At 42.0% G+C, this 16,884-nt stretch overlaps 1 protein-coding gene across 1 annotated transcript in view; it reads left to right on the top strand.

Annotated features, from left to right (window-relative positions):
- The window catches only part of epb41l3a (erythrocyte membrane protein band 4.1-like 3a), a 185,221-nt gene that overhangs the window by 112,856 nt on the left and 55,481 nt on the right, over positions 1-16,884 (top strand). Inside the window, exon 12 of the mRNA XM_060922394.1 lies at positions 3,619-3,794. Coding sequence (XP_060778377.1) covers positions 3,619-3,794 — 176 coding nt within the window. The remainder of the gene's footprint in view (positions 1-3,618; positions 3,795-16,884) is intronic.

The following is a 16,884-nucleotide window of genomic DNA, read 5'->3' as shown; positions in this document are numbered from 1 at the left end:
ATAATTCAAACGGGGAGAACCCCGTGGAGGCTTGAGGGACCTCTCGCACTGCAAATAACAAGGGTTCGAGCCATTTATCCCAGTTACGTGCGTCCTCACTTACGAATTTTTTGATTTTATTTTTGAGGGTGCGATTGAACCGTTCAACTAAACCGTCCGTTTGTGGGTGATAGACGCTGGTGCGGATCGGCTTAAACACCCAGTAGCCCATACAGTTCGCTCAGTGTTCGTGACATAAACGAGGTGCCTTGGTCAGTCAGAATCTCTTTCGGGATTCCAACCCGGGAGATGACGTGGAAGAGAGCCTCTGCAATACTGCGTGCTGAGATATTGCGAAGAGGCACTGCTTCCGGGTATCGCGTTGCATAGTCCACCAGAACCAATATAAAGCGGTACCCTCGTGTTGACCGATCTAATGGCCCGACGAGATCCATCCCAATTCTTTCGAACGGGATCTCGATTAATGGTAGGGGGTGCAAGGGTGCTTTTGGAATGGCCGCTGGATTTACTAACTGGCATTCGCAGCACGCCGTACACCACTTACGGACGTCGCCGCGAATCTCCGGCCAATAGAATCGGGCCATTATCCGGGCTAGTGTCTTATCCTGCCCTAGGTGTCCCGCCATGGGATTAAAGTGAGCCGCCTGAAATACCAATTCCCGGCGGCTCTTTGGAATTAATAACTGTGTGACTCGCTCTTTCGCCTGAGTGTCCTGCGTCACTCGGTATAATCTATCCTTCAAAATGGAAAAATAGGGGAAGGACGGGGTGGCGTTCGGCTGGAGCGTTTGACCATCGATTACTCTCACTTGGTCAAACGCGTGTCGCAGAGTCTCGTCTCGCGATTGTTCTAGTGGGAAATCCGCGAGGGATTCCCCAACAGAAAGAGGAGGAGCCGGCGGCTCCTCGCTCTGTCGCGGAGATGACGTAGACGGCTCTGCGACAGCAGCTCCAGCCAAAGCGACACTGGGACCTCCCCCTGTCAAATGGCAGGACCCACTCTTTACTAGGCGCGTCATTAAACCCTGAAATCCCAGCCAATCAGTCCCCAAAATTAAAGAGTGGGTAAGGCGAGGATTAACCGCCACCTTCACTATAGATTTTTCCCCTCTGAAATATATGTGGACCGACACCAAAGGGTATCTGTGAACATCCCCGTGCACACACAACACCTTCACCCCCTGTGCTCCCCCCAATGCCTCGTCTTGCACCAGGCTTTGGCGGATCGAGGTCTGATTGCAACCAGAATCCACCAACGCCTGATATGTAGCCCCTTGTACACTCACCGGTATGCGATACGCTCCGGCCCGATCGAGGGCAGCTTCTGGCGCGTCGGGGATCCGCACCACCGCGCCCACCTCCATTGCTGCGCACTGTTGCTGCAGGTGGCCCGGTTCCCCGCAGCGCCAGCAAACCGGCCCGGGCCTTCCCCCTGCAGCTGTGCTCTGGGGCTCACTCACCTGAGGGGGGGGAGAGACAGACACAGAAGGGAGAAATGGGAGGGCACCACGGGTGCAACGGGCCGGATGGGGTGGTGCCGGCCCCCGCCTCCATGGTGGGGGAATGGGGCGAGGACGGGACACAGAAGGGGGGGAGAAAAAGAGAGAGAAGAGGAGAGAAGAGACGACGTCGTCGGCTGTCCTGCCGCCGGAACAGCCGCAAAATGACCCTCCGCCAGTCCTACGGCCTGATCCAGCGACGCCGGGCGGTGGCACTGGACCCACTCCGCGGTTCCGGCTGGTAAGCGGGCGATGAATTGCTCCAGCACCACCTGATCGATGATTCCCTCTGCGTCACGATCGTCGGCCCTCAGCCACCGCCAGCAGGCGTCCCGGAGCTGCTGGCTGAACCCGAACGGCCGGCCAACTTCCTCCAACCGCAGCGCGCGGAAGCGCTGGCGCTGTTGTTCGGGCGTGCGCCCCACGCGCTGGAGGACGGCCCGGCGAAGGTCCGCGTAGGCCAGCCGGCGGTCGGCGGGGAGCTGTAGTGCGGCCAGCTGCGCCTCTCCCGTCAGGAGGGGGAGGAGGCGCGCCGCGCGCTGCTCCATCGGCCACCCCGAGGCTTCGGCGACCTGCTCGAACAAGGTGAGAAACGCCTCAGGGTCGTCCTGCGGGCCCATCTTGGTCATGGTGAGGGGAGACGGGCCCGCGGCCGGGGCGCTGGTGGACCCCGCCGACGCGAGGAGATGCCGGAACACCTCACGATCTTCCTGCTGGGCCAGCACCAGGGCTTCGAAGCGTTGCTCCTGCTCCTTTCGGAGCGTGACGAGTGCCTGGTGCTGGCTCTGCTGAGCCGTGGCGAGGGCGTGGACCAAGTCCGCGAACGGGGAGGATTCCATGGGTCTGCAAAGTTGGTGCTCCACCTTTTTCCCGGGTTTCGGCACCACTGTAGCACTTACGAAGTGTGGGTGGAGCACAGAGGACGGCAGGACAACGCTTTAGATGCAGAGAAGGCTTTTTATTTCTCAACTTTTCAGTTTCAATCGCCAGTTTCTAGCATGCGGCGTAACACACACACACACACACACACACACACACTGTGTTCTTGTCCCGGGATGTGCTCCCTCTGCTCTCCCTCTGCCTCCTTAAATAGGGAGCGGTTACTGGGAAAACACACAAAACACAGGTTAATTACCGTCAGGTGTAGCGATTCTGCCACTCACCTTCCCCGGCTCCGCCCTCCTGTCACAGACCGGCGCTTGACCACGCCCCCGCTGCCACACATTCCTATCCCTAAACTTGAGCAACTTGTCTCCTCAGTCCCCAGACGTTTACAGACTGTTGTAAAGAGAAAAGGGGATGTCTCACAGTGGTAAACATGGCCTTGTCCCAACTTTTTTGAGATGTGTTGTTGTCATGAAATTTAAAATCACCTAATTTTTCTCTTTAAATGATACATTTTCTCAGTTTAAACATTTGATATGTCATCTATGTTCTATTCTGAATAAAATATGGAATTTTGAAACTTCCACATCATTGCATTCCGTTTTTATTTACAATTTGTACTTTGTCCCAACTTTTTTGGAATCGGGGTTGTATGAAAAATGGGGAAGCCATGGCCTAAAATGGTTAGAGAAGCAGTTTTGGGACCAAAAGGTTGCTGGTTCGATTCCCTGGACCAGCAGGACTGGCTGAAGTGCCCTTGAGCAAGGCACCTAACCCCTAACTGCTCCGGCAAGAGTGGTGGCGTACCTTGTGTCTGATTAGCCAAAGAAAAGCTGATGATGTGATCATCGGTTCAGGTGGTGCCCGACCGAAACGAAAAAAAAAGTATGAAAAACAGCCCTGTTTGTTATTTATATTCATTATGATAATGTTAGGTGTTTTCTTACATGTGAATAAGACATGAGATAGCAGGATATGACAACTACATGCGATGCTCAGCCCACACACCACCAACTGGCTTTGCCCGACTATAAGCCACTTCTTTTTAAAAGATATTAAAGCCCAAATAAGAAGCATTTATACTAACAGAATTTAAGGATTGTAGGTGAAATTGATAATGGGTTCCTGACTTGGTAAAGAATTAAGTCACATTTCTGGAATCCAGAAGCGTTGCACTGACCTATGAGCACTTTATACCAGTAGGTAACCAAAGCATATGAACATTATTTATCAGGTTGGTGTCTCCTGAAACTCCACCCAAGAAGTTCCTGACTCTTGGTTCCAAGTTCCGCTACAGTGGACGAACCCAAGTCCAAACGAGACGAGCCAGTTCACAAATAGTTCGCCCAGCTCCCTACTTTGAGCGCTCCACCAGCAAACGCTACATCATGTCCCGCAGTCTAGATGGAGGTTGGTTCAGTCTTTCATTCACGTTGTCTGTAATCTATGGTTGAGTGTTTAATTACTGAAGCTAGGTTCATTATATATGCATATTAAATTTTGATATTATGCAAATTAAATAATTACAGGTACAGTCTATACAGCTATAAGGACTTGTCATGATTAGCAGAACTGCAAAGATTGATGTTTCTCATTATGGCACTGATTTTTAAAACACACTCTTTAATATTGATAAAACTGAAGTCGAAATGGATTGCATTATTTAAATGTATCTTTTATCATTACAATATTCCACAAGCTGAAAGTGCAAAAATTGATTAATGTGCAATTAAATGTTCCTAATTTGAAGATCAGATTTTAATCAGTGCTACCTTTAGTCAAGTTTAATGAATGCAGAGCTGATGTACTATTCAGTGGTATTATTACCTTTAAAGCAGATATGCAGAACCTTTATTTTTAAATAAATTTCTGAGTGGATAGTATCTCCATCCTTGACTCTTGTATGCTGCATAAATGGGAATAAAAAATATATATTTTTGAGATTTAAAATCGACCGCAAAGTTGGCATTCGAGCTGCCCCACTGAGCCAGCCAGCCCTGAGTGCGTGACGTCACAGCAGGAACCGGTTTTAAGGCCGAGGCCTTTGACAGCTATAGACCAAAGCCATATAAATAAAAATTTATGGTGAAAGTAAGAAACACCGTTACCGACTCGCTCAACTAAGACTGATTTGACTTCACTGATTGTGGGTTAAAACTGGATAGGTGTTATAACTTATGCAACATACATGTACATGCATGCATTTTCACTGATAAAACATAAAAGGCTAATTAAATAATCAGATGAACTGAGACAATCACATTCTGAAGCAAATTAAATAATCTTATACCGGTAACTTAAACACAATACAAGTTACATGTATTAATCTAAATGCAGGTAAACGAGTGGTGTTTTTGTTGTTTTGTATCCAAATGAGAGTCGCAGCTTACCCGTCTGTGTTCTCGCTTCTTGAAGGCCGACCTTGTGGCCGATTGTTTTGAAACAATCTGACTTTCAGTTGTTCGTTCAGTTCTCCGTTCATTCGCTTCTTCCACGTAAGGCCAATATATTGCTGCTGAGGCAAGCATATCCAGCGGAGAAATCAGACTGCTGGTCCACTCATTCTCCATTTTCTCCATAGTGAGTACTCCGCCATTACTGCTCGGCTCAGGCAGTTACTAAAACCTGGGACGGGATGTCACCGGTTTTAGCAACAACCGCGGGGAGGTCACTGCCCGAGCGATAAGATGTCCCGTTCCATCCCAGGTTTTAGCAACAACCCTCGGCTTACACTCCAGGAGAACTGGTGCAACTGAACTTACTTTCCTTTTCTTGTAGTTTTCTTTTCCTTTAATTGTTGGTACTGCACTTTCTTTCAATATGGGCTTCTAACCAACGCTCCTCAACAGATCAGAGGTCTCGTACGAGTCTTTAGTAAAATGTGCAGAGCAGAGGAGAGACTGCTTCATAGCCACCCAATGTGCCCGTGAACTTCTCGCAAAACGCGTCCAAATCTTTGCAGTTTGAACATTCTTGGGCCATGAATGCAACGTAAATCCACCTTTTGTCGTGTTGCTGCACCGACCAGCAACACATCTACGTGGCATGGCGATAAATTAGCTCTAAATGGAGGATCGGAGTTGCAGTCAGCTCTGTGTTTTAGTATAGCGGAAATGGCGATGAGACCGATAGACTTCCTGCTATGACGTCACAGACGTCAAGGTCATTCACTCAGACCGCTACCTGTATGAATCATTTTAATCATAAAAATTACTAGATTAGATTTATTGTTAACACTTAAAACTATTCCTGTGCCATTCTCAAGGCATTTATAAACAAAAAATGAGGCCATGGTTCTGCATATATGCTTTAAGCAATGCCTGCCACCAGTTCTAGTTACTGTAGTCAGTTATTATTAGACACTGTCTTGAGTAAACTAATTGACTCAAGTAACTGTAATAGAATTGTAACTGTATTATCTTCACATGTATCAATAGAAACAATTTGCTTTATTGGCAGTTATACTCTCCATTACCATAATCTGTTTAATGGTGGCATTGTTTTTCTCGAAATCCTATCCTGGCACACTTTAGCAGTCCGGGCTGTTTCTCACAATAATGCCAACATGTTTTTGTGCCTATGTTAATGGCAGCATGTCAGTCAGCCTCACTAGAGTTTGTGTCATTGTTATTATTTGTGTTCACATTGCCATTTTCATCCAGCATGGCCTTCACTCTCTCTCTCTCTCTCTCTCTCTCTCTCTCTCTCTCTCTTTATACCCACTGTTTTTATCAACTGGTACCAGACCTGCATTAATGTCTTCCAAGTTGCTTTGTGGTGTCTCTGCTGAGAAGCGCTTTTTGCTGTGCTGGGGCAGCTCCTCTGATGAACTCCAGCATTATTTTGTACCCCTATTTTCCTGAAGCACATTGTTAAGAGCAAGACAGAAGACTCACCACAGGGGTTTTCTTCTTAGTGCTGTTTTATCCTTTCTGCTTTCAAATGCACACTTACACTTTTCTTTCCTCAGCCAATTTCTAATTAGTGGAATAAATTAAAATTGTATTGCTCCCCAAGAGCTCGCAGAAGTCAGCGGATTTTTGACTCTCAGTCTTAACACAGCGGTTTTGACTACTAATGTTGTTATTCTACTGAAGTTAGGAAAGAAACATTCCCTTGATGTGGACAGTAATTCGCTAATGAAATGATACTGAAATGAAGCTATTGATTTGAGCAGTGTAAGCCTAATTTACCTGTGTGAGTTCCCATTACCTGTGTCCTCTGTAATTAGCTCTTCAATATGAGAGGACTATGGTTAAGCTTCTTTTGTCTCCGTAACCGCATATCAATCCCAATACATTAGAGTCAACTAGGAAAAATGGTTTAATATCAGGCAAAAATTATAATTTTATTATTTTGTTTACCGTATTTTCTGGACTATAGAGCGCACCTGTATATAAGCCGCATCCACTCTATTTAAAAAAAAATAATAATAAAAAGATATACAAGCCGCACCGGGCTATAAGCCGCAGATATCTATGTTGAAAAATTAGATATTTACTGCATGTACAGAACGATTTTGTACTGTAAATGTACATGTATGTACCTGAACAGATTCTTTCCGAACAGTGCCTTTTAACACGGCAGCAACTTTGCTGATTAAAACGGAACAGAACCAAGAGAAAATAACCGGTATTTATTTACCTTCATTTCTCCTGTGTTTGAAACCACAAGTCACTTTAATCATCTTCGCTGGATTTGAAAATAATTACCAGTTAGTAATTTGTCGTGCGTGTTCTATCTGCTAAAGATCTGCTAATTCTTCTTTGCATTGATTTTTCGTCTATCTTATTTTTGATTCTACTTCCGGTTAGAGCGCCCCTAGCGGTGGAAGAAAAATCCACAGAATAGCCGCACCTTTGTATAAGCCGCATGGTTCAAAACCTAGGAAAAAAGTAGCGGCTTATAGTCCAGAAAATACGGTAAGACCCTCACTCTTACCCCTTTTTCACCAAATCAGTTCCAGGGCTGGTTTGGGGCCAGTGCTGGTGCTGGTTCACAACTCATTCAACTTGCGAGCCAGCTGAGAACCAGTTTGCTTTTCCATAGCTCGCGGTGCCACGTCATTACATCACTGTATACGTCATTACGTCGCTGTATACGTCATTACATCACTGTATACGTCAGTTACGTCGCTACGTTTGCTTAAACCTTGGCGCGAATATCGAAGCAAAAACAACACAGAAGCAGCAGCAGCAAGAACAACAACAGCAACAATAATAATAATAATAATGGATGACTTCGCGTTTGTACAGCTGCTGCTTCTCGCCACTTAAAAATGGCGCTTTCGCGGTCTTGTTATTGTTGTTGGTCTTAACAACTCCGCCCCCTCCGCTGACGTAAGCGGTTCTTTCCTCTGGCCCAGCAGAGAGTTGGTGCTAGCCTGGAACCGGTTTTTCTGGCCCCAGAGCCAGTTCTTTGTCAGTGGAAACAGAAAACCCGGTTCCAAACTAAGCACTGGCCCCGAACCAGCCCTGGAACTGCTTTGGTGGAAAAGGGGCATCTGTTAAAAAAAAAAAATGTAGATTACAATGACATCCTGATTCACATACCATGAATATGAACAATGTTTCATGCATATATGGAACTGAGAACTGATAAAGGCAGAATCAGCTTCTGTGTCGGTCTTTAATAGCATGAATGTGTAAAAGGGATACGTTTAACATGCAAGAGAAGCATTAACAAAGCAATATGCACTAGCACCACTAAGTAATAGCTAGTATTAGGAATTTTTGGCCCAAGCCAAAGGGGGTGCCTTTCCTCTTTCTCCCCACACAAGCTCATCCCGCCCTTTTCAACGCAGTTATCACCTGTGCAACTTTACACATTGTTGCACAAATGTTGAGCACTTATTAGTTTCAGCGCTGAGAAAAACAGAAAACTCTGAGATAAAACTGAGAAAAAAACAACTGTGTGTTTGACATAAGAGCAATGCACGCATTGGCGCAGAATGTGTAGTGTTCAAGAGAGACGGTATCGGACAGTATAAAAATAAGTGTGCTTTTATGCAAGAAGAAAACTGAGTGAAAAATTGATTCAAATGTTGCTGTGAATATACAACCCCGATTCCAAAAAAGTTGGGACAAAGTACAAATTGTAAATAAAAACGGAATGCAATGATGTGGAAGTTTCAAAATTCCATATTTTATTCAGAATAGAACTTAGATGACATATCAAATGTTTAAACTGAGAAAATGCATCATTTAAAGAGAAAAATTAGGTGATTTTAAATTTCATGACAACACCACATCTCAAAAAAGTTGGGACAAGGCCATGTTTACCACTGTGAGACATCCCCTTTTCTCTGTACAACAGTCTGTAAACGTCTGGGGACTGAGGAGACAAGTTGCTCAAGTTTAGGGATAGGAATGTTAACCCATTCTTGTCTAATGTAGGATTCTAGTTGCTCAACTGTCTTAGGTCTTTTTTGTCGTATCTTCCGTTTTATGATGCGCCAAATGTTTTCTATGGGTGAAAGATCTGGACTGCAGGCTGGCCAGTTCAGTACCCGGACCCTTCTTCTACGCAGCCATGATGCTGTAATTGATGCAGTATGTGGTTTGGCATTGTCATGTTGGAAAATGCAAGGTCTTCCCTGAAAGAGACGTCGGCTGGATGGGAGCATATGCTGCTCTAGAACCTGGATATACCTTTCAGCATTGATGGTGTCTTTCCAGATGTGTAAGCTGCCCATGCCACACGCACTAATGCAACCCCATACCATCAGAGATGCAGGCTTCTGAACTGAGCGCTGATAACAACTTGGGTCGTCCTTCTCCTCTTTAGTCCGAATGACACGGCATCCCTGATTTCCATAAAGAACTTCAAATTTTGATTCGTCTGACCACAGAACAGTTTTCCACTTTGCCACAGTCCATTTTAAATGAGCCTTGGCCCAGAGACGACGTCTGCGCTTCTGGATCATGTTTAGATACGGCTTCTTCTTTGAACTATAGAGTTTTAGCTGACAACGGCGGATAGCCCAGTGAATTGTGTTCACAGATAATGTTCTCTGGAAATATTTCTGAGCCCATTTTGTGATTTCCAATACAGAAGCATGCCTGTATGTGATGCAGTGCCGTCTAAGGGCCCGAAGATCACGGGCACCCAGTATGGTTTTCCGCCCTTGACCCTTACGCACAGAGATTCTTCCAGATTCTCTGAATCTTTTGATGATATTATGCACTGTAGATGATGATATGTTCAAACTCTTTGCAATTTTACACTGTCGAACCCCTTTCTGATATTGCTCCACTATTTGTCGGCGCAGAATTAGGGGGATTGGTGATCCTCTTCCCATCTTTACTTCTGAGAGCCGCTGCCACTCCAAGATGCTCTTTTTATACCCAGTCATGTTAATGACCTATTGCCAACTGACCTAATGAGTTGCAATTTGGTCCTCCAGCTATTCCTTTTTTGTACCTTTAACTTTTCTAGCCTCTTATTGCCCCTGTCCCAACTTTTTTGAGATGTGTTGCTGTCATGAAATTTCAAATGAGCCAATATTTGGCATGAAATTTCAAAATGTCTCACTTTCGACATTTGATATGTTGTCTATGTTCTACTGTGAATACAATATCAGTTTTTGAGATTTGTAAATTATTGCATTCCGTTTTTATTTACAATTTGTACTTTGTCCCAACTTTTTTGGAATCGGGGTTGTATTCGTTTTGTCCAGGACTGATGTATGTATGCAATCTCTATATGTCACTCATGAGGATAGTGAGTGATAAATTTGGTACTTTTTGTCTGTCTATATCTTAAAAAGAAAATCACACATTGGCTTGAAGATATGAAGTTTATCTTCTCGTGTTGAAAAACTCGTATTTTTCATAAAAAATACATCACGGAACTGAGTGACATATTTAAATAATATTGGCTGGCTTTGAATGGTATATCAGATATATTCCATTCAGCTAGCATGATATTGAACGAGTCGAAGACGAGAATGGAATATATCTGATATAGCACAAAAAAGCCAGCCAATGTTTATTTTTATTATTATTATTATTATTATTATACATTCAATGGAACAGAACAGGGCGGTAACTTACCAATATTGAATGCTGATTCTGATCAAATGAAATTCAATGTTCTGTCAATCCAATGTACTGTACAAAGTCAAAGTTCTAACAATAAAAATGGTATAAGTCCAGAAAGTCTGAACAACAACCCAACTTGTATACAAGCTATATACAGTTCAAGTTCAAATTTACTTTTGGTCGTAGTTAATTTTTCTATTGCAGTTGTTCAAAACAAAAGGACTTTGCTGAGTGAAATCCACGAGTGAAGTCCTCTTGTAAAAGTCTCCGTCACTTTTCCTCACCTCCAAGTAGAACTTTGACAATATTTCCGCTATTGTTCTCTTTTCCAGTTTTTCGATGTCCGTTGGTATGTTTTTTTTTCTCTTGTAAGTATGCGTGAAGAATATCCAGTGAAGTTTTGATAGCTTTTCAGGAGTTTAGCGCGTCTTTCTCTTTCAAAATATATCTTTCGCTTTTAATCTTCGGCTTTAAATCTTCCGCTTTTAATGAAGCAAACCTCATGGCCATGTTTGTGTACAGACTGTCAGACATTCACTAGTGCGGAAGTTTTACATCTCTGACGTGTCTCTTTTCCATCTTTTCCATATATACTCAGCAAAAATAAAAACTTGACACTCATTTTTCAAATAGTGTTTAGAAACTTTTCTTGAAAGAGTTCTTGTTGTGATTATGGTTAAATGCATTGTCAAGGGCATTACGTCACACATTCATTCTATTGGTCGGGCCTACGTAGTACGTGCGAGAGCACTGCACACTAAAATCACGTTTCCACGTGACACAAGTGACTTGACCTATTGATACACGTACAATTGATCTCACGGTATCAGAGTAGAGCGTCATCTCAGAAAAACAAGGTTTTATGGTTACTTATTCGTTAATTTGCAATGCCACGACTGTCAAACATTCAGCGTGAACGTGCCATTGGCATGCTGAATACGGGAACATCCGTCACTGATGTTGCGAGGGTTATGGGATCCAGTCGACAGACCATCCATAATCTCCAGACACGTCTCCATCAAACTGGTACCACAGCCGACCGTAAGGAACCCTCCACAGAACTTGCAGGAGCTTGGTGCCATGTTGGTACAAATATGGCGGCGCATTCCCCAAGCTGTGTTCAGACGCATCATCCAATCCATGAGGAGACGTTGTATCGCAGTTGTGAATACCCATGGAGGACACACCCGATATTGACATGATTTCATTAAGTTGTGACTCACAGTTTTTGATCATGGACATTGTCGTCGCATTTCCGGTGGAACCGATTCCATGACAAACATGATCTGTATGCTATAGCATCTTTAATGACAAGATAATTGAATACAACCGTTATTTCAAACCTATTTTCCAAAATGTTCAAATTATTGACTTTGAAACGAGTGTAAAGTTTTTATTTTTGTTGAGTATATTTAATGCGGAAGATTAAATGCATGAAGAATATCCAGTGAAGTTTTGGTAGCCTTTCTGGTGTTCAGCGCATCTTCCGCTTTCAAAATTCTCTCTAAATCTTCTGCTTTTAATAAAGCAAACCTCGCGGCCATGTTTGTGTACAAACTGTCAGTCACTCATTAGCACAGAAGTTTTACGTCTCTGATGTGTCTCTTTTCCAGTTTTTCTATGTCCGTTGGTATGTTTTTCTCTTGTAAATATGCGTGAAGAATATATAATTAAGTTTTGGTAGCCTTTCGGGTGTTCAGCACGTCTTTAGTTTCAGTTTTCAGTTTATTTATTTAGTGCTTAAACCTAGCACTGGATCTTCGCTCTTTCCCGGCTGACAAAGAAATGATTGTGCACATGCACAGCAGAAAAGTTTTGTCACTGGATCTTCGCATGAGCTCCGATGTCTGACATTGTGTTGTCTTGACAATGTGCAATATTATAACAATAGTGCACGCTCATTCTCCATTGGGTAGAGTGGCATAATACATGGAGGATAAGCGATATGATAACAATATTGCATGGCATCAATAAGCCCGCTAAAAGGGAATAGAATACGTGTTTTTATTCCATGGAAAAAGTGGCCCGTATGTATAATAATGATTCCCGATATTTCACTCCGATGACATCACTCCCAGTGTTTTCCCGCTGACTTGATGCGCGTTGTCAACATGGTTAACCAGTTCAAAATTTAAAGTCTTTTGATTAACTTGCATTTTTTTTGTGGATGTGTCCATATAATATCTTCTCGTGTTGAAGATATTTTCACTCGTTCACTTTGCTCACTCGTGACATACATTCACCACTCAAAGATAAACTTCATATCTTCGTGCCACCGTGTAATATCCTCTATATATTATTAAATTCAAGTGTAGACTGTGAGTAATCCAAACCGATGTTAATGAGAAATGGCTGTTAATTTGTAGTCTACACTTCAAATTAAAGATTTTTTTTTATCTATTCTTGTTCTTATTTTTAACATTTGAATAGATTATTTGGTTTTATTCTTGGAAAAGAGCACACTTATTTTCAGAGTTATGCAAGTTCACACTGAACAAGATCTGGCTCAAAGTTCAGTTCACATAGATTAAAATTAACCAGTTCAAGTTCATTTCTTCTTATTTTATCTTATGTTTTTTAATGAGCTGCTCTGCATCCAAAGTGAAATCTTTGATCAGCAATTAAAATATTAAATTTCACCTTCCATTAGAAAGCTCTTCAAGTTTACTTTACTGATATAAGCAAATCAGTAGTGTAATGACCAGTGCATCGGAGCACATCACCGTAAGGCAACACCGGTCAAGACAAGGAACGCGCGAGAAAATTTAGATGGTCATGTAATAACTTTGCAAGGTGCCATCCTGAGACATCTTAACACATTGTATTTCATATCACAATATAAAAGTTAAATTTCTGCCCTTTATCCCTATTTCTGTTGATTGAGCATCGCTCCCTCTCACCAGTGAACTACACTCACGTTCACATTCACTAGGTGCAAACGGATTTGTTCAGTTCACCAAAAATATGAGCATGTTCACTGAGCAGCACTCATTTAGCGCTTCCATGCATAGCACTGCTTATTTTTACACTGTCTCTAACTTAACCTTAACTTTTTTTTTTAAATCTATACAAATTTGTGGTCATGTTTCATTACCATCGATTTGGACTTCACACAGTCTACACCTGAATTTAATTTTTTTCCTTATTCTTATTTTCCGTCGTCCACGCTGTCTTCTTTACTAAATATGCTAAAACACATAATTTTAATCTTTTTTTATTTACTCAGCGTTATTCTTGCAAAAAAGCACACATTTTTACTCCATCTGATACTTTGAATCATACTCTGCATAAATCTGCTCTTGAATGTTACACATTCTGCGCTAACGTGCATATTGCGCTTATGTCAAACACAAGCGCGGACACTTTTTATTTTTTAGATTTTTTTTTGGAAAAAAGTGAGCAGAGCTATATTGTGTGAAATTGAGGCCCATAAATTGTACACAACAGCCTCAAACCAAGCAGTTAGTATCTAGTACAATATTACGTATTGATTGCTCCCGAATATGTTTTCAGTATTGTAGGCTGATCACAAGTTTGAAGTCTTACAAAAACTGCCACAGCCATCTATAGCCAGGAATCCAAGAGAGCAAAATTGTATATGATCTCTAAGTGGTAAGGATGGCGTTACTTTCTCCTGATTGTCCATAATGTATATGGAGGAGGGCAGTTAGCACTTTCCTCCGAGTGTGTTCAGCAGCCTTGTGACATAGTATGAGCAACAGTTCAAAAATGTGGTTGCTTGGAGGAACGGTGCCTATAAAATTTCTTTATTATAGGCCATCGTCGTCTTCTAGAAGCACTACTGAAACCTACAAACTGCACATTTACGACCTCAGGTTATACAGATAGCATTTTATATGTTTTCCCTTAAATTTCAGCTATACAAATGAATATGTTGAATATTACTATGTAGAAAAGTTCTGCCTCAGTTTGTAGACACACTTGGTGTCTTTTCAACTGACCAGTCAGCAAGTCTTCTTGTGGTGTTGACTTTCTCCTCAGCTCAGCGGAGCATCCCTGAAATCACAGCGACTCTAATCCCAGGATTTAAACCACTTATCACTATGAATGGCACTAAACCAACAGGTAGATGCGTGCATCTCCAACCCCCAGCCTAGGCCTTGAAAGCTTGCTAGTGTGGAAGGTCATAGGTGCAATCCTTTTGCCAGCTATGCATGCTCTTGACTGTTTAAGCTGCTAGCCTAGCATGTACAAGCTCACTGCTAGCTACAGTCTCCCTTTGCTTAGCTTTCTAATATTTTATCTTCTGGGAATATTTGTCAGCATGGCTCATACCACGGACTGCTAATTTCAAAGTAATTTCATTGACTAAATCTCAGGACATTTCTCAAGGTAAATTGAGGACATTGAGCTATTGGGTCATACAGAGTATTAAGAATAAATCTAATTTCTAGACTGAACTGAAAATTATTCACACTTACATAAAAAAACATGCAGACTGTATAATATTCATCGACAGAGCATAAGAATATAGGGATGTTATTGTGTACACCACCATCATATTACATTTGTGTAATTTGTGATTCAGCTTGTTGGCTCAGCCTGTTTGAACTGTTTACTCAAGTTTTTATATGATAAGGCAGACATATTCAACTTTTCATATTCATGACTTTTTTCCTGATGAGGCCAAAATCCAGGGTTTTTTAAGAACATTTTTATTGCATATCGAACACTTATATTAACACTGATATTAACTAAATATGTGTCTCCTGTTAACTAAGTGGTAGATTTGAAATATTTTATTTCACATTAATAAACTCTAAAAATATTCTCCGTTTGCTGTGACAGAAAGCAAGGGCTCTGCATCAGTGGATCTTTAAAATGGGAAACTCAGTGGAGATGAAACCACTGGCCAAAACTTTACTGAAGTGAGATGGGGAAGGGAACAGGACTATCAGTCATCTTATATATATGTGTATTTTGATTAGCTCATCTGCTGTCTTGTTATGAAAAAAGCAGATTGTACTTTTGGCACATTCTTGAGTGATGACTTGTATCACTCAATGTATGGAGGACTTTCACGTGACATCATCGCAACTGCGGATTTGTTTACACTGCCATATTGCTGGGCAAGCTTTGTATTTGACAATGACCGGCACAAGTGTACGCGAGTGATTGTAGGCCCAATTCAGTAAACATCTACAGATAAACTTGTAGAAGATATGTCTAAAAGAACAATGCCAGAGACCTGTAGTGCTTTTGGATGTAATAACAGACGTGGAGATAAGCCTGGTTTAACTTTTCACCGCTTCCTGTTGAAAAAAAAATAGAAAAATGGCAAGCTGCAGTTAAACAGGAAGACTGGATGATAAAGCATTCCCGTGTGTTTGGAGAACATTTTATATCAGGTTAGTGTGAAAGCTCTGTGCAACGTTAAAATGTAGATCTGAATGTGGGCCTTGGACACAATATATTTTATTTGACCTCATGCTTGGCTAGACTAGCAGCATGTTTGTTATGTACTGATAATGTAGACTCAGCTAAACACCATAAAATATGCTAGATCTAGGCCCTGGCTTGTTTATTACTATTAGAAGTCCACGTTTGTCCTTATTTTTATCATACCAAGGTATTTTTCTTTATTGGGAATTTCCCATAATATTTCGGCACAAAACTTGCCTCAAAATATTGGTTGGCATCTGTACTTTTGTCTGCCTTTAGCATCTCCGGTGTATTTAGAAGTCCAAAATACTAAATAGTTCAGGATGTCGTAGTATCCCAAATCCAGTAGCTGGTTTGCCGAACACTCTTCAAGTGGAATAAATACATTTGTGGGTAAATTAAGAAGAAGAAGCCTTTATTTTTGTCACATGTACACTGGTGTATTCCTCCTCTGCATTTAACCTATCTGAAGCGGTGTGCACACAGCACACACAGAGAGAGAGAGAAAACAGTGTGCAAAATAAATAATAAATAAATACATTTGTGGATAAATTAAGAAGAAGAAGCCTTTATTTTTTGTCACATGTACACTCAAGCACAGTGAAATTCCTCCTCTGCATTTAACCCATCTGAAGCGGTAAACACACACACAGAACGAGAGAGAGAAAGAGAGAGCTGTGCAGAATAAATAAGTTTGTGGTAAATTATATGGATCTGTGATGCCTGCATGTTTCAGCTTTTGGATGTAACATGATCTGCTAGTATAATCTAAATTTTTAATCATTTCAGAGAGATTGTACTCACTGCACTCATCTCAGTTTTCATTATTAACTGTTGCGGCTGTTTCTTTGTTTGCCGGCAATATGGCAGACGCTGCGTGAAAAACAAAAATCTGTGATGTCAGTGAAAGACCTCGTATTGTATTGTATTGTAAAATACCAAAACAGTAAATATTTAAACGACTGTATCAGATATTGCATACTCATGTTAAAATATGGAGCTCCTATGCAATATACCGTATTTTTCGGACTATAAGTCGCACTTTTTTTCATGGT

Source organism: Neoarius graeffei, chromosome 5, assembly GCF_027579695.1.
Source record: "Neoarius graeffei isolate fNeoGra1 chromosome 5, fNeoGra1.pri, whole genome shotgun sequence".
Taxonomy (NCBI): Eukaryota; Metazoa; Chordata; class Actinopteri; order Siluriformes; family Ariidae; genus Neoarius; species Neoarius graeffei.
Note: the sequence above shows the minus strand (reverse complement) of the source record. Positions and strands in the feature narration are given on the sequence as shown.